Genomic DNA, 18,911 nt, shown 5'->3' with positions numbered 1-18,911 from the left:
GGCCTCACCCCCTCGCTATCAGACTGATCCTGCTCCATATTGCTGCCAAAGAGCTCCAGCATGAAGTCACTGCTGCTCCACTCTGTGAACGCTGGTGCCATGTGGTCCCCATCCAAAATGGCCACCATACCATAGAGTCTGCATAGGAAGTGTGGTACAACATCCGGTTTTTATAGCCAGTGTGTTGTGCGCTCTCCGGTTCTCATTGGTTTCCATTGGCCGGATGCAACATTCCGGCTCCGGTCCGGATACGTCAGCCGGACCAGCCGGACCAAAAAATAGCGCATGTTGGAACGGACGCCGGAGTCCGGATCCGGTCCGGCTCCGGTCCGGACGAAACGGACGCATGTGAACGGTCGCATAGACTTTCATTGCTATGCCGTGCGTCCGTTTCGTCCGGTCCGCATGCGGTCCGGCTCCGGCACGGCTCCGGCACGGCGATTCCGGATAGCAACCGCTAATGTGAACCGGGCCTAAGGGTAGAGAGGCGCCCAGTTATGAATAGAATTAGATTAAAAACGTAAAAAAGCGAGCTGAATTACTTCAATCACAACAGTCAGATAAGCCAATAAGATGTATTATGCACAGTCAATGCGTTTCATGGGTCTGACCCCGCTTCCTCAGGCCTATACAAGTGCCGAACTGCAACTAGCCAAATGGCATTGAGCGCCTCAATATTACCCCATCCCATTGAGGTTGGAGGGTATCCCTATGGTGACACATGGTGGACGCCATCGTGACCGCCAGTTTTGTTTTTTTCAGAATAAAGAGAGCGACCATATCTAGTTCTGTTTGGGCACCCGGAGTGGAGTCGGGTTCATTGTCTCCACCTTCCTCAAGCGGTTGGTTGCCCTTATTGCCACCCACCTTTGTGAGTAGCCCTTTTTGACGTCTATGTACCATCCATTGTCAACGAACGTACCACGCTGTTTGGGCTCCGGTTGTCTCGTCTTCTTTGCTTAGGGTGTCGAGACCCCACCTTCCTACGCTCTAAATACAACATCGTAAATATCCAACACTCCTTACTGGTAACAGGAAGATATCTGGAAACCGACGCCATATAAATCTATTGCAGGAAGCTGCCTCCTCCTGCTAACGTCGCGTTCCGTGGTGGCTTTGCAGACGCCGCAGGTTCCCGTGTGCCGAGTGGCTGCCGCCGGCCTGATTAAGATGCTTTGTGGGTATCATGAGAATGACCAGAGCGTCCCTAATTCTCTGTAATTAATGGGCAAGGTGGTCTATCTGCTGGGCCACATTCTTATGCACAGCTTGGCTGGTTGGCGCTCCTCACACTTGCCATGTGGGCGCTTTTCCATCCGTAGCAACGTTATAATAAGACATGCGGAGATGGCTGCCAGCCTGTCACTTCCTCGCCTTTTTTTGAGGGTCGGATAAAACTTCAGCCTAAATCTGCCGGCTAATGATCTGTGTCAGTGTAAAGACCTCGGTTAACAAGCTCCTTCCGTGTGACATCGCTCCTGCTGGAAACTCTGCGAAATGTCACCGAAACTTGCCGTTAATGCCTTGTTATGTGGGAGCTGCGTTCTTTGTCTGCTGCTGTCGCTTGTCACCGGTGACGCTTCCAGTCACTGTCATCTCTGTGTCACGCCGGTATCCCCCCAAGACTGTTCTCTCCCTGCGCAGCACGGCTCACATCTAGGATTTTTATTTAATAATGTATCCCCTACCTGTCTTGTTCTCTCTCCATCTTGTGTGTCGTCTCGTGCTTGTGGTCTCTCTTGTTCTGTCTTTCATTTCTACCTTGTCTTATCTCTGATATAAAGCAGACAGAGGTGCCAACAGGATAAAATACACTAAAACTCTTAAAATTGCTAAGCAGGCAGTGGTGGACTTACCTCTCAGAAGCGGACACTAGAGGTGCTGAGCGTATTTCTGACCTATTACTGCTGCCATATACGCCTTGTTTATTGCCTGATGAAGCCTGCGAAACGCGTTTAAAATTTGTTTTGGAGTATGTGAATAAATTTACGTCTGTCTTTGAAACTGACAGTTCTAGTGTCTGTTTCTAGGAGGTAAGTCCACCACTGCCTCCTAAGCAATTTTATGACTCATTAACTCACTTGACCCCCATTGCTGCTACAGATGACAGCGCTGCCCAGACTCGACCCAATTCCTTGGTCTGCAATTGCTCCTGATGCCATTCCCTTCACCCCTTTTCTGCTGGTAACATGTGTGTTTAGGTAAGTATGCACGCCACCTGCTGACTGTTATGGGAACTGCACTCCCAGACCCTCCTAGGCTGCTACACAGCACAAGCTTATTAAAGCAGTAGGATTAGCCATACTATGCCAGGGGAAAAAAAAACACACATATATAAGTAGATAAATACTTGATCTACTTATCTAACACATGTATTGTACTGTCCAAGTTTTGTTTACAGTGAATTTTATATTGTAAATAAAGAGAATTATGTTCCTAGTGGGAACCATGTCTTTTGCCCACAGTTTAGGCTAATCCTGATGTCATTTCTGCCCTTTGCTTTTTTTCTTTTCTCCTCCAATTGCTGAGTCACCTCAGCCTTGCTTGTAAACACAAGTGATTAGGGGATCGTGTTTCAGATAGGCAGCTAGGCAGGGAAATAAATGGAAGAGGAGCAATATATTATAGATAAAAAGAACCCCCAGCATGCAACTGTTTGGCACTGACTACTAAAGGGCCAGTGCTCCTTAAGTATGTGATAACTCCAAACTATAACAGCAGAAAACGTTCTGAATGCAGGATTAGCATCTTTATCACTTAATACACTCAGACCAGTTGCTGTTGAAATTTGATTTTTATGGTGACAATCCCGCTTTAAGGAAACTCTGTGCACCTGTCCGGTGCCTGAGCAAAGAGTCCTCCAGACTAACTTGTCACACTTCCAGCCTCCTGTGCCCGGATTTCTGTTGATTATCTGACTAGTTCATTGACCGTGTCTTGTATTCTACTACTGCTAACTTTTTGCCTGACTTTGACTAATTTATTTGCCTGACTTGTATAGACAGCACTGTGTATTTTCACCAAGATCTATCAGTTATTTTCCGGTTACTGAATCGTGTTGGTGTCTAAATTCAAGCCTGTTTTTAGGTGCAGGCAAAGCAAGCAGTTGCCTAGGCCACCGCCTGCTGGAGAGATCAATGTCAAGCAAGCACACTTTTAAGCTTCATTTATAGCTGTTTAATACACAATATAAGGCGTGGGATGAAACTGTGGTCTGAGTATTCTGCAAAAACAACTTCACACAAATGATGCCGGATCATCCAGCCCACCCATGATTAGCATAACAATATGGACGTGATTAGCAAGAGCTGCTTTAGATGTATCGTTTGCTGATTGTCTCCACACCTCTGGATCCCAATATTTAGCTTGGCACGTGTTAGAACAGACGTGAAATTGTGTACAGCCTATTAAGGTGGCCATACACTTATAGATTTGCAGCAGATGTGACCATCAGATAGATTTCTGGCAGATGCCTGTCAGGTCGAATCTGAATCTATCTGATGTGTGCCACACACTAGGAACAGATTTCCAAAAGATTTCAGAATGAAATCTATTGGAAATCGATCTAAATGCATTATTGGACGATTAGATCCAATGCAACTCCATGGGCCATCCATCTGCTGCCAGCAGCCGATCCACCTAGATTTTTTTATCCTGTCAGATAGATCAAATCTAAAATCGAAATCTGCCACAAATCGATCGATCGACCGATTTTATAGAATCGATTTCTGATCGATTGCTGAAATGACCAGTGTATGGCCCCTTTAGTAAAAGCAGAGAAGAGATGATACCAATGTTGACTTTTGCCTGGGGAGCCAAATAGGCCAGACGTGGGCAAATTTATGTTCAGGTGTATTTGGATCACTTAGCTTCCTATTTAGAAGTGGCAAATAGTTTTGCAGGGCTGTAGAATTAAAGGTGTGAAAGACATGAAGGCTGCCATATTTATGTCTTTTTAAAAAATACCAGTTGCCTGGCAGCCCTGCTGGTCTCTTTGGCTGCAGTAGTGACTGAATCACACCAAAAACAGCATGCAGCTAATCTTATCAGACCTGACAATATTGTCAGAGCACCTGATCTGCTGCATGCTTGTTCAGGGGCTGTGGCTAAAAGTATTAGAGGCAGAGAGTCAGCAGGATAGCCAGGTAACTGGTATTGCTTAAAAGGAAATAAATATGGCAGCCTCCACAACTCTCTCACCTCTGATTCCCTTTAAAAGTGAGTAGTCATGATTAGGCAGGTAGTCCTTACATTTGGTTTGATCTGAAAATACTAATACGGTATCTATTTTTAATTTATAATGAATCTTCATTATGGTTTGTTTGGGGTTAAGCAGCTGTTATTACTTTACCTTCGTCAGACTATTTGCTTTCCACACCTCTAAATGCAAATCTCATGTAGACGCACCCCCTCCTCCAATCACAGGGCAGTAGGTGAAGGGGGCGTGTCTAGGACTGAGACCCAGCATGCTTTGTGTTTACTATTCCCGACTGCTTTCCGGTGCCATGGGCTTAGCAGACTTCATTTCCTATATTGTTTGTATGATCAGCGGGCAATAAAGTTTCTGTTGTTTTGTTTTAGAGCTGAACTTCTGTCCCCGCGTACGCTGCGTCTGAAATGTCCTGAATTCCCTGTAGCACTAAATATGTCGCCTTGCTGAAGTCATCTTTATGTTGAAGGGAAATGGCCTTTTCTTTATTGTTTTTGGGCCGGCATGATTATTCCTTCAGGAAGCCACCGACTAAGATCCATGCTGGGGAGATATTCAGCTTAACAAGTGGCAGAGCTTTCTCCCAGCATGCATCAGAGCCGGCAGTTTCCTGTGGGCAAAATAGAGAGAAAGGAAGGAAGGTTCTTTTTTGTTTGCTTGTTTGTTTTTATGCTTTATCTTTAATGTCACCAGGAGTGCAGGGTATTCATTTTAGACACAATAAATACTGTATATATGGTAAAGCTGCATGCTTCCAAATGTCTGAGATTAGAAAGACTCGTCCATGGAAAGAGCAAGATGACAAGTTACTGTAACAAATGTGGAATCGTATTCGCGGTCATCGCACCAGACGTGCGCTGACGCGTCGGATTTCCTCCACAAGCGTATATTTGAGGACACCCAGGCTAGGTGCTGTGCACCCGCAGAGGGCAATTTCCTCCGGCAGATGGCGCTGTGGAGTGCAGGCGAACCAATGTGTGTCCACCAAACTAGTCGCCACCCAGCGACGGTGAACACACAACGGCGGAAACGAAGTGGGAATGCAATCGCAAGAATGGCAATTGCCGACAGAGACACAAGACTGAGCAAAACAGGGCACGAGGGTAGCAAAGGCACAGCAAATAATACAATGAGAAGATGCGGAAAATAACAAACGCTAGCTAACCGCGAACACCGCACTCATTCGCAACAGTGCACGCGGTTATGCGCGGTCTTCACGTGATAAGCACAATAGAGACAAGCACGCCTAACTAACCATCGACAGACAAACATGAAACAGAGGACGCGAACGCTTGCTTAACGGTTACCTCACCGAGCCTCCAGCAAGCGGTCGTAGCAGACAAGACAGACACACGAAAACAGGGACAAGCGAGAGATAGGATCCACAGCACTAGCGAAAAGTGGCTAGCGCAATCCAGGTACAGAGTAGCAGAACAGAAGTATCCACAGCACTAGCGAAAGTGGCTAGCGCGATCCCAGGAGACAGAACAGAAGGATCCACAGCGCTAGCGAAAAGTGGCTAGCGCGATCCAAAGAGACAGATCAGAAGAGATAGCTGGTAGCAACCGCTGCACCAGCTATACTCCAAGAACAGAGATCAGAACCATTTCCTGTCGACCACGGTTGGGACAGGACAATGGCAACAGAACAAACAAACAGATAATACAACCTGACTGGGCTAGAAGGGGAGCCTAAAGCAACCCCCAGGAATTAACTATACTAGATAGCAACGGCTGACACTCCAGCAGTGTCCATCAGGAACAGACCATGGAAGGGAAATGACCAGCAAAGCCTTCTGGGAAACATAAAGCTCTTATAGTGCCAGTCATCAAAGAAGGCAGGTAGGGGATTTGCATAACGAATGTATGCAAATTCCCCAGCAAGAGAACAGACCAGAAACTTGCAATGGAAAGACAGGTCTCTGTTCCAGAGACCTGCAGCCCACAGACTAGAGGAATGGACAAACAGCTGTCTGCCTGTGCAGCCAGCTGAGCGGATCATCACAGTTACACTGAATGCTTGACAAAGGTTTGCCCAGCTCTCCCTCTTTTTGACCCCTGTCCCTCTTTCTTCCTCATTTGTCCCTCTTTATTCCTCATTTGTCCCTCTTTATTCCTCATTTGTCCCTCTTTATTCCTCTTTTGTCCCTCTGTATTCCTCATTTGTCCCTCTTTCAGGACTCATGTACAGATTTGTGTAAATACTGTATATACCTCAATACAAGTCGACCTCGTGTATAAGTCGACACCAATATTCAACCCTCTTAAGCTGGAAATTTTTATTGACTCAAGTATAAGTCTACCCAGCAAAGTTAATGGCTGCACTTGGGGTCCAGGAGGGGTTGATGACGGCACTGCATACAGTATTGCAGCCATTAACCCCCCTGTCCCTTTAGTGCAGCGAATAGTACCTCCTCCAGGCCCCCAAGTGCTGCAATTATTTACCCCCCTGCCCCGTCCTTGTTTGTTGTTGTGACCAGGACTTTCACACCCGTGTCTTCTCGGCATCTCCTTTCCTCAAAGTATCACTTACCACAGGGTACATTGCTGCTAATGGGAATGTCGCTAATAATACACACATTACTTGTGTATAAGCCGACCCCTGTACTTTTATGAAGTGAATCAGACCTAAATTTCTAGACTTATACTCGAGTTTATACAGTATATGTGTCTTTCTACTGAAAAAAAATGTGTTTGACTTTATTTCCATCAATTCAATTGATATATTTCTTATGTTTAAATGTTAAAATGAATGATGATAGAGAAGAACATTGTGGTTTGAATGATACAACTACATCTTTTGGTTCTGAATACTTTGTGATATGCGTGGCGAGGGGTGTGGTGGGGGTGTGGTTAGAGGTGTGGCAAGGGCGTGTCTTAATGTGTCCCTCTTTGTTATCTCAAAAAGTTGGGAGGTATGCCTAGCGATTACTGACATATTTGCAAATACACAAACCTGGCTGATAGATACTAGGCATGATCAATGAGATGCAAATATTTTCGAGTTTATGCAAATGTTTGGTCCAATTTCAAGCTGCATATGTTTGCATGAAATTTTTAATCAATTTAAACCTGGGTGGGACTTGATTGGTCAAATTGAAAGCTTCATATATTTGCATAAAATGTAAATTAATTTGCATAAATCCAGAAATATTTGCATCGCATTGATTATCCCTATTAGATACTGATGTGACAGGTCCCCTTGCTGGCTGCCTGTAGCTGCCTGGTATTGTCTGTGTGTATAATGACTGTTAGATACGGGCGTGACAGGTCCCCTTGCTGGCTGCCTGCCTGGTACTGTCTGTGTGTATAATGACTGTTAGATACAGGCGGGACAGGTCCTCTTGCTGGCTGCCTGGCTGGTACTGTCTGTGTGTATAATGACTGTTAGATACAGGCATGACAGGTCCCCTTGCTGGCTGCCTGGTACTGTCTGTGTGTATAATGACTGTTAGATACAGGCGGGACAGGTCCTCTTGCTGGCTGCCTGGCTGGTACTGTCTGTGTGTATAATGACTGTTAGATACAGGCATGACAGGTCCCCTTGCTGGCTGCCTGGTACTGTCTGTGTGTATAATGACTGTTAGATACTGATGTGACAGGCCTCCTTGCTGGCTGCCTGGTATTGTCTGTGTGTATAATGACTGTTAGATACAGGCGTGACAGGTCCCCTTGCTGGCTGCCTGCCTGGTGCTGTCTGTGTGTATAATGACTGATAGATACAGGCGTGACAGGTCCTCTTGCTGGCTGCCTGGTGCTGTCTGTGTGTATAATGACTGTTAGATACAGGTGTGACTGGTCCCCTTGCTGGCTGCCTGCCTGCTACTGTCTGTGTGTATAATGAATGTTAGATACAGGCGGGACAGGTCCTCTTGCTGGCTGCCTGGTACTGTCTGTGTGTATAATGACTGTTAGATACAGGAGTGACAGGTCCTCTTGCTGGCTGCCTGCCTGGTGCTGTCTGTGTGTATAATGACTGTTAGATACAGGCGTGACAGGTCCCCTTGCTGGCTGGCTGCCTGGTACTGTCTGTGTGTATAATGACTGTTAGATACAGGCGTGACAGGTCCTCTTGCTGGCTGCCTGGTGCTGTCTGTGTGTATAATGACTGTTAGATACAGGAGTGACAGGTCCTCTTGCTTACTGCCTGGTACTTCCTGGTCTTGCCACGTTGTCATCAGTCCGCGTTTTGTCTTGCAGCATTCGGCCAGGAGGTGCAGGCTGAGAACGTCACGGTCGTAGAAGGCGGCACAGCCGAGATCACCTGCCGGTTACACGAGTACGACGGCTCCATCGTGGTCATCCAGAATCCCGTCCGGCAAACTCTGTTTTTCAATGGCACACGTGGTGAGTACAGCCGGGGTGACTCTTTATGTGCTGCTTATAAAACAAACCAGCAGATTCTGGCTCAAGTTACAGAAAAGTCACAATAAAAATAACTGTGTAAAATCTGTGTCTGATAAAGTGTGACATCATCACAATCTGCTTCATCACACGAGGAAATAGAGTAGACTAGTCTTCGTCACCTTTGCTCCTTTCCGTGTTCAAAAGATGCTATGGCACATTAACATGATGTGTATGTGTAGGGCCACTCCTGCCTAGAACTAGTCTTTGTTTCTTTTTTCCTTCTAACTGTAAGGGTTAAGCATCCAGAGTTGTAAATGGACCTCAATCAAGACTGCGGGTCTCTCACAGATAAAGAATTACAGGTCATAAAACTCCTGTGTGGTTGAGAAAACCCCTTGAGTAGAGGTGTTTGTGCGGAAGTTGAATTTACATTAGCATTCACCTGAAGTGTCAAAACTTAGATTCTTAACCGTTAACCCCAAATAAGACTATGGGACACCATGAAAGTCATATTTAGTATAGTCCATTTGAAGCCACACCGTCTAGAGACAGACAGACATAGGCCATCGGCAGTAGTGAGGTGTGGCTTATGCTGATGCTGCAATCAGGGAGGAGCCTGCATGCCAATGTGACTTAAAGGGGAATGTCTCAGACTGATTGGCAGTGAGCAGGCAGCTATAGGTCACTGGGAAGGAAATAATTATCGTATGTGTTATGAGTTTTCTTTTTGGAAAAAAAACAAAAAAATCGACTGTCCGATAATGAAAGTGGAATTTCTTTGTATGTTGTGACACAATTCAGCTGCTATTACATGAATGACTGCAGGGGAAGCAGAATGTCATCATTGTTTTGTTACTGCTCCTTTAGTAAAGTTGAACTGCTGCCTAAAAATATCACCATCAAGAGAAGAGGTTATACTTACCTTAACCCATCTGGCACCTCCCTTCACTGCAACTTCACCTCTCAGGTTCTTCAATGCTTCACTGACAGCACCTCTAGGTTACCAAACATCTGATTTTTCTTGAACAGGATTCTACTTCCCTGAAAAGGGAGAGACAGTGAGGCCATCTTAGAAATGGACTTGATTTCCAGCCAGTAGAACTCAGAAGAAGGTTAGTAGGTAGAACCTTTGACCATCACAGCTCTTCCCGTTACCTTCCCAAAGATGCTGTGGCTGAAACAGGAGGGGCAGTGAGGCCAGCTTAGAAATGGACTTGATTTCCAGCCAGTAGAACTCAGAAGAAGGTTAGTAGGTAGAGCCTCTGTCCATTAAAGCTCTTCCCATTACCTTCCCAGAGATGTTGTGACTGAAAAGGGATGGACAGTGAGGCCACCTTAGAAATGGACTCTCCCCTCCACCCTTTAGCCAGTAGAACTCTGAAGAAAGTTATTAGGTAGAACTTCTGTCCATCACAGCTCTTCCAGTTACCTTGCCAGAGATGCTGTGGCTGAGACAGGAAAGACAGTGAGGCCAGCTTAGAAATGGACTCTCCGCTCCACCCTTCAGCCAGTAGAACGCTAAAGGTTAGACAGTAGAAACTTTGTCCATCACAACTATTCCCGTTACCTTCCCAGAGATGCCGTGGCTGAAAAGGGAGAGACAGTGAGGCCAGCTTAGAAATGGACTTGATTTCCAGCCAGTAGAACTCAGAAGAAGGTTAGTAGGTAGAACCTCTGCCCATCAAAGCTCTTCCCATTACCATCCCAGAGATGTTGTGACTGAAAAGGGATGGACAGTGAGACCACCTTAGAAATGGACTCTCCCCTCCACCCTTCAGCCACTAGAATTCTGAATGAAAGTTAGTAGGTAGAACTTCTGTCCATCACAGCTCTTCCAGTTACCTTCCCTGAGATCAACAAGGAAGAAAGCTGGCACATCCAAAAACAATCTTTATTGGTTCCATGTAAAAATATGGCCAACGTTTCGGAGCCGCATAGGACCCCTTTATTAAGGCAATATTTGCTCTGAGGCAAAGATCTGTCTGCTGCTGTGCAAAAGATTCTGCATAGGAAGTTGGGAGTCTGGCTCCTCTAACACTCGCTGACAGCGATGTGCATTCACTGGGATCAGCAGCAGCCGCGGAGCTTTGCCTCAGAGCAAATATTGCCTTGATAAAGGGGTCCTACGTGGCCCCGAAACGTTGGCCATATTTTTACATGGAACCAATAAATATTGATTTTGGATGTGCCAGTTTCTTCCTTGTTGAATACTGCATAGATGGCGTCATCCCTCTTTTCAGCTGTTGCACTCCCCGTAGAGACTATGAGTTTGATCCATTAGTGAGTGCCGGGACAATACTACCAACCTTGCCAGAGATGCCATGGCTGAAACAGGTGGGACAGTGAGGGCAGCTTAGAAATGGACTTGATTTCCAGCCAGTAGAACTCTGAAGAAGGTTAGTAGGTAGAACCTCTGCCCATCAAAGTTCTTCCCGTTACCTTATTAGAGATGCTGTGGCTGAAATGGGGAGGGGTGGTCACCCGGGGCATGGAGGCCACCTTAGAAGTAGACATTTAGAAATGCTGCCAGCAGAGCGATCTGGAGAGGATAGTGTCTTGTGCTGAGAAGAGGGATCCCTGCAGAGAAGGAGCACAGCAGGGGATCTGGTGAGGTTGGTCTAATCCGCCTTCAGGTTTTCTTCTCAAGCTGGACTTCCTCTTTAAATAAACTATGTGCAGTCCTCCTCCCGGTAACACAGCAGATCAGGCGCTTCTTCAAAGTACGTTCCTCTGTGACAAGCCTTCAGCTACCTCGCTCATTAAGGATTTGATAACGCCAGGAAAAGAAGATGGCAAAGTAGGAGAATGGGGGAGGTTAAACGTTACAGTTAAACATAATGATACCGCTTCCCTCTCGCAATTCAGTCTAATTCTATCACACTTCTAATTTTATCCAGACATCTGCAGATTGAATTCCGAGGCGGTGGGAAGCTTGGGCGGAGGAGAGAAGAAGGTCTAAACTTGTGAGGAAACGCTTCCTCTCTGTAGATGATCATTATCGCTTCCATAGACTGGAGATAACGCAAGCCATTCAGATTGTGTACACATGCGTATAATGTCTCCTCAGACAAACCCACCGCCTTATTTGCCCTCGTAGATTGCGCTGAGTAGGCGGCAGCCCAAGAGTTTGGAGGAGGGGAGGGAGGACTGAACTTATCTGCTCACGGAGCCCGATATTAGAGGTTATGAAAGTTATAAAATTGTGCAGAATTTAGTGTTTGGAAACTTCTCCAAAACTTTTTTTTTTTTTTAGACGTTTGTGCCAGATCTGCTGAATCCACATATTTAGTGCTGAACTAAGTTTCTACTGGATCAAGAGATATATATGCAGGGAATAGCTGATTCATTTTACAGAGCCATGACCTACAACTTGCTGAGAACTACTTCTGCTATTTTGGTCATCGATGGAATGAACGCTGGACTGGATGTGGTGCTTTGGGTAGAGTTTGTAAGAGCAGATAGTACTCTTGCCTTTCAATGCGAGAATCTGTGGTTCAGATCTCGACCAGAAGTTTGTATGTCCTATGTACTGTATGTATGTTCTAGCTGTGTTTGTAGGCACTCTAATTTTCTCCTACGTCCCAATAAAAAGAAAGGTAAGTGGAAGCAAACCTGTAATCTGGAGGTAAACGTTAAATACTTACCTTGGTAGTGGGTAGGCTCTAGTTGGTCCAGAGCAATGGCATAAGTACAATTCATGGGTACCTCAGCGAAACTTTGATGCCCCCCTTCCCATGTGCACACCCCTTGCCCCCTTTGGTGCCCTTCCTGGATTTGGGGCCATCTCACAAGCTTTAGAAAACAGGTGTGGCCACAAAAACACCAGATTTGAACTATAGCTCCCTGTATCACTGGAAGGGTAGGTTAGTAGTTGCCCCCCCAGCTCTTGGCCCCCTGTGAATGCAGGTGGAGCTCCCTCTAGTCACGCCCCTGGTCCAGAGGCTTCCTGGATCCTCGTGAAGTGCACTGTTCCAGTTCTGGGTCCTTCTTCATCTTCTGGCCACGCTCCCGGCCATGAACGAGTGCATCCAGTGTGAGTAAGGTCTGGGCATGCCCAGTAGATCAGAGCTGCTTCTGCACGGCTTGAGTTCTACTGAGCATACACAGACATTACTCGCACATGCCCAGTCTCGCATGTACTCACCCTCCCAGCTTGGTCACAAGAAAGCAGTTCGACAAGCTTTTGCTGAATAGGTTCAGAGGGCCCCTGCACTGGAACGATGGCCTTTAGGAAGATCTGGGAAGCCTGGACTATCCAGTGGCCTTCACCATCGTAAGTAAGTATAAGTATTTGTTTTTGTACTTCAGGTACGTTTTAACTGCCCCCCCCCCCAACAAATGATGATTAAACTGGTAGGAATAACAATGTTCTCAATCTATATAATCATTATTAGCTGTATCCATTGATTCTCATGGTTTTCTTCCCCCTCTGCAGCTCTGAAAGACGAGAGGTTCCAGCTGGTGGAGTTCACGCCGAAACTAGTGAAGATCCACTTATCCAATGCCAAGCTGGAGGATGAAGGTGGCTACTTCTGCCAGCTGTACACGGAGGACACGCATCACCAGATCGCCACTCTCACTGTGCTCAGTAAGTGTCACATCCCAGGACCGTTCCTGCTGGGAGGCCGAGAGGAAAGTGTATCTAAGGATGGATCAGGGATTCTCACCTTGCTTAATGGCCTTCTAGCTGCTTCCTGCTGCCATAAACAGTACAAGAGTAGAGTGTGGTTGGGGTAGAGGGGAGGGGTTTATTACAAGGCTAGAGAGTGGTTGGGGTAGTGGGAGGGGCTTATTACAAGGGTAGTGTGGCTGGGGTAGAGGGGAGAGGTTTATTACAAAAATAGAGAGTGGTTGGGGTCATGGGAGGGGCTCATTACAAGAATAGAGAGTGGTTGTGGTAGAGGGAGGGGCTCATTGGTTGAAGTAGAGGGAGGGGCTCATTACAAGAGTAGAGAGTGGTAAAGGGAGGGGCTCATTACAAGAGTAGAGAGTGGTTGAGGTAGTGGGAGGGGCTCATTACAAGAGTAGAGAGTGGTTGAGGTAGTGGGAGGGGCTCATTACAAGAATAGAGAGTGGTTGGGATAGTGAGAGGGGCTCATTACAAGAGTAGAGTGGTTGGGGTAGAGGGAGGGGCTCATTACAAGAGTAGAGAGTGGTTGAGGTAGTGGGAGGGGCTCATTACAAGAGTAGAGAGTGGTTGGGATAGTGGGAGGGGCTCATTACAAGAATAGAGAGTGGTTGGGGTAGAGGGAGGGGCTCATTACAAGAATAGAGAGTGGTTGGGATAGTGGGAGAAGTCACTACAAGAATAGAGAGTGGTTGGGATAGTGAGAGGGGCTCATTACAAGAGTAGAGTGGTTGGGGTAGAGGGAGGGGCTCATTACAAGAGTAGAGAGTGGTTGAGGTAGTGGGAGGGGCTCATTACAAGAGTAGAGAGTGGTTGAGGTAGTGGGAGGGGCTCATTACAAGAATAGAGAGTGGTTGGGATAGTGGGAGGGGCTCATTACAAGAATAGAGGGTGGTTGGGATAGTGGGAGGAGTCACTACAAGAATAGAGAGTCGTTGGGGTAGAAGGAGGGGCTCATTACAAGAATAAAGAGGGGTTGGGTAGAGGGAGGGGCTTATTCCAAGAATAGAGTGGTTTGGATATGGGAGGGGCTCATTACAAGAATAAAGAGTGGTTGGGGTAGTGGGAGGGGCTCATTACAAGAAGAGAGAGGTGTTGGGTAGTGGGAGGGGCTTATTACAAGAGGCACGCTTTACATCAGTAGAAGATAAAGTGGCTTCTTAGGTGTCAAACAAGACCTGTTGATGATCATGCAGGGTCTGGGCTGGATGTGGGGACATTCGGTGCTTGGCGGTGCTCTAATCATTGCCAGGATGTTGGGTTTGTGATGGACATTTCATCAGTAGTGTTATCTCTTCACCATTGATCACCGTCACCCGTTATGTTAACCCCTTCTCCCCCAGCAGTTACCGCTGCCTTAGCCTTAGCCCCTCCCCTTCCCCTCAAAGGTCCAACTTTTTCTAATGTCTAATTAGGTACATACACACTGCAGCAGTGTCTGAATCACACCAGGGACAAGCATGCAGCTAATCCAGTTAGCTGATCTGCATGCTTGTTCAGGGTCTATGGCTAATAGAATTAAGGGGTCCATACACCTGACTATTTTCCCTCCAATATACAGCAGATTTGATCACTGTGATCGAATCTGCTGTGAAATCGTTGGGCAAACTGTGACCGAACGATCGATTTCCGACCAAAATTGTTTGTTCCTGTCAATTCATCCGTGCGGAAGATTTTGCTTGATTGCCAGCAGTCAGGAGTGCTTTGATAGCGGCGTTCGAATGTCCGACGACCGATGCTAGCTGCAATACATTACCTGATCCGGCCGGCGCGTGTCCCCGCTCTCTCCGCTGTCCCTTCTCCGTGCTAGACTCCGAGTCCGGCAGGCGTCACTTCTTCCTGTCCCGGCAGGAAGTTTAAACAGTAGAGTGCCCTCTACTGTTTAAACTTCCCCCGGCAGGAAGTTCAGTGAAGCAGGAGCCCAGAGCGGAGAAGAAGACAGCGGAGACCAGGGAACTCGCACCACCCGGATCAGGTAATGTATGCGGGGGACGGCGGCGGCTCCACAGATTGTGAATCAATTTCATGCTGAAATCGATTCACAATCTGTTTGCAGTAATGGCAGCCATACGATCCCTCTCTGATCAGATTCGATGTGTTGTATACAATGAACAGAGGCGCCAAAAGTATAAAATTAGATTAAATGAGTTTAAAAACCAACTCAAATGGCAAAATTGAAGGAGGAAGTGGTGGTCTTACCTCCCTCAAGCAGACACGACAACGACTGCGATTCAGACAGTCAAACACATTTATTAGAAACTCCAAAAAAAATTTGCAACGCGTTTCGCAGGCTCAATCCCGCGGAGCTGGGAAAAAAGGGCGCATGCCGCTAGTGGACAAAAAGGGCGCCGCCATTCACTCCCATAATAAATAGCGTTTAATGGGCGCCGAGTAGGAAAAAAGGGCGCCGGAGCTAAATAAAGTTTATAAACGGCGCCAGGAGCTAAATAAAGTTTACAAACGGCGCCCGGCGATGTTTAATGATTTATAACTGAACTTGTGGTGATTTACGTTTATAAAATGCACCCGTGCCGAATAACGTTTATGAAAATACTAAACATATTTATCTTATTTAAATAATTAAAACATTATTTAAAGTTTTATCCCTTACTGTTTGTAAAACATTATTATTCACAAAATAAAGCGATCAGTACGTAACGTAAATTGCAAAATATTTTTTTTATTTAGTTTTATCCCTTACTGTTTGTAAAACATTATTATTCACAAAATAAAGCGATCAGTACGTAACGTAAATTGCAAAATATTTTTTGAATCCACAATTAGTAAAACATTATTATCCACATAATAAAGGGGGGTCTTAGGTTTAGGCACCAACAGGGGGGTCTTAGGTTTAGGCACCAATAGGAGGGTCTAGGGGTTAGGGGTAGGTACAGGGAGGGGTACTTAGGCAACAACAGGGGGGGTCTTAGGTTTAGGCACCAACAGGGGGGTCTTAGGTTTAGGCACCAACAGGGGGGTCTTAGGTTTAGGCATTAACAGGGGGGTCTTAGGTTTAGGCACCAACAGGGGGGTCTTAGGTTTAGGCACCAACAGGGGAGTCTAGGGGTTAGGGATAGGTACAGGTAGGGTTCTGTGTAAGAGTAGGCTTAGGTATAGTTTTAGTAAAATTTTAGTAATAATTACTAATGTATTACAACACTTATTACGAACGTAGTTATATTTATATCATCTTTATAAACAATATTTTCAGATTTTATTATAAGAACAAACCATAAATGACGGTTATTCACAATAATATACAATTATAACAATTAAACATATATTATTGTTTTTTTTATAAACGTAATTATAAGTTTAACTTTTGAAACAGGGAAGATTAACGTTTTCACAATTTCCGATTTCATAAACATTATTTAATGATTTATAATTTTGTTAAACATTATTTGTAAACGAAATATAGCACACTATATTTATAAACCCTATTAATGATTAATTATTATTTAGAGTTTACGCCCCGCGCCCTTTTTGTCCAGGCGCCCTTTTTGTACGTACGCCAATCCCGCTTCATCAGGCAATACAGGGAGGAGTATCAAGCGATCTGCACAAGGATTCAAGTTAAGCACATCTAGATTCGATCTGTTGGTCGATCTGATGGCAAATCGACCAGTGTATGGCCACCTTTAGAGGCAGAGGATCAGCAGGACAGCCAGGCAACTGGCATTGTTTAAAGGGAACCAGAGATGAATCTAGATGGGAAAATGAAAAAGCTGTTATACATACCTGGGGCTTCCTCCAGCCCCATACGCTCTGATCGCTCCCATGCCGCCGTCCTCCGCTGCCGGCAGCTTCGAGAACCGGGTCCTGTCACTGACGTCAGTCGGAGCCAGCTACGCAGGAGAAGTGCGCCCTCTACGTATCTCTCCAGCGGCTGCTGCAGAGATACGCAAACAGCGCACTTCTCTTACACTTAGACTGGCTCTGACTGACAGCAGAGTGGGGAGCCCGTTCTCGTAGCTGCGGGCAGAGGAGGACGGCGGCGTGGGATCGATCAAAGCGTATGGGGCTGGAGGAAGCCCCAGGTATGTATAACATCTTTATTTCATCTCTGGTTCCCTTTAAGGAGTTAAATATGGCAGTCACTATGTCCCTCTCACTTCAAGTGTCCTTTAACCTTCTGCCCTTATAATTGATATTTAAAATATTATTTGGTCATACACTATACAATCTGATTGTACAACCTAGGTACAATTTTAGCATAATCTATGTGATAGTGCCACCAATAGATTAAATGTAAATTGGGTATAATAACTCAAGTAGGCCCTTACACAATAAAGATATGCAAAGATCGCATAAAGATTGTACAATCAGATTGCGTAGTGTGTGACCTCTAGAGAGAATGTGACTGTGCTCATATCGTTACTTCATTATCATTTCATCAAGATCTGTGACTCGGACACAACTGAACCCGACAGATCTGCTTACAGCCAGACAAGTGCCATTCTTTAAGAGGGAATAAAGATTTTCAGCCTCCGCATTTTTCTCACCGCTGGATTCCTTGAAGGAGGCCGGCAGATAAAGGAAAGCTTATCCTCTGGAAGTGACAACAGTGCCTGAATTGCGCAGTTCTCGATGCGACGGTTTCTTTGCCATGGCTGCGATCACTCCTTACATCGTGATACATTGATGCACAAATACTCCACCTAACCCAGTGCCTAACCCTAACTTTGGGCTAGATGTCCCAGACCCTAACCCGTCCCTATCTGTTATACCTCCTCTCTAACCTTTACAATTACTCTTGTGCCAGGAGCCGCCATATCACACCGCGTTCAGTTTCATAGCCCCAGGGCCGAAGCAGAGGCTGGAGAGGCTCCAGCCTCAGGGCACAGTGTAGGAGGGGGCGCACAATTCATTCAGCTGTCATTCCTAATTGTGTATGAAGCAGAAAGAAATAAGAAAAGGGGATACATAGCAGAGACTGCAAGCCAGATAACTAGATATTAAGGTGTTGGGGGGATTGGAGCCCTGGGGAGCCTCTTAGTCTAATAGCAATCAGTGTGTGACAGCTGGGGTGGGAGGGATGGAGGGAGGGGCCTCTTAGTCTAATAGCAATCAGTGTGTGACGGCTGGGGTGGGAGGGATGGAGGAGGGGCCTCTTAGTGTAATAGCAATCAGTGTGTGACGGCTGGGGTGGGAGGGATGGAGGAGGGGCCTCTTAGTGTAATAGCAATCAGTGTGTGACGGCTGGGGTGGGAGGGATGGAGGGGCGCACTTTGGTGTCTCAGCCTTGGGTGCTGGAGGACCTTGTCCCGACTCTGCATAGCCCCATAGCGCTATCGCTGCTTCTGCCACGAAATGTGGCATTTTTCACGACGAGGCGACCCAGACTGCGGTAAGTGTGAAAGGGCTCTTAAAGTCTTCCTCGCATTTGCTGACAATTTTTTAGCTTTAATGGACAACTGTAGCAAGAGGTATATGGAGGCTGCCATATTTATTTCCTTTTAACCAATACCAGTTGTCAATCTGTCCTAATGATCCTCTGCCTCTAATACTTTTAGCCACAAACCCTGAACAAGCATGCAGCAGATCAGGTGTTTCTGACATTGTCAGATCTGAGAAGATTAGCTGCATGCTCGTTTCTGGTGTGATTCAGACACTACTGCAGTCAAATAGGCCAGCAGGGCTGCCAGGCAACTGGTATTGTTTAACCACCCTGGCGTTCTGATTAAATCGCCAGGGTGGCTGCGGGAGGGTTTTTTTTAAATAAAAA

The 18,911-nt window shown here is 46.1% G+C and overlaps 1 protein-coding gene across 2 annotated transcripts in view; it reads left to right on the top strand.

Annotated features, from left to right (window-relative positions):
- The window catches only part of CADM4 (cell adhesion molecule 4), a 671,473-nt gene that overhangs the window by 560,110 nt on the left and 92,452 nt on the right, over nt 1-18,911 (top strand). For both annotated transcript variants that reach the window (XM_068241989.1, XM_068241990.1), the window contains exons 2-3: nt 8,410-8,556; nt 12,992-13,144. In XM_068241989.1, the coding sequence (XP_068098090.1) occupies nt 8,410-8,556; nt 12,992-13,144 (300 nt within the window). The remainder of the gene's footprint in view (nt 1-8,409; nt 8,557-12,991; nt 13,145-18,911) is intronic.

Source organism: Hyperolius riggenbachi, chromosome 6, assembly GCF_040937935.1.
Source record: "Hyperolius riggenbachi isolate aHypRig1 chromosome 6, aHypRig1.pri, whole genome shotgun sequence".
NCBI lineage: Eukaryota > Metazoa > Chordata > Amphibia > Anura > Hyperoliidae > Hyperolius > Hyperolius riggenbachi.
The sequence above is the reverse complement of the archived record's forward strand: the minus strand, read 5'-3'. Positions and strand labels throughout refer to the sequence as shown.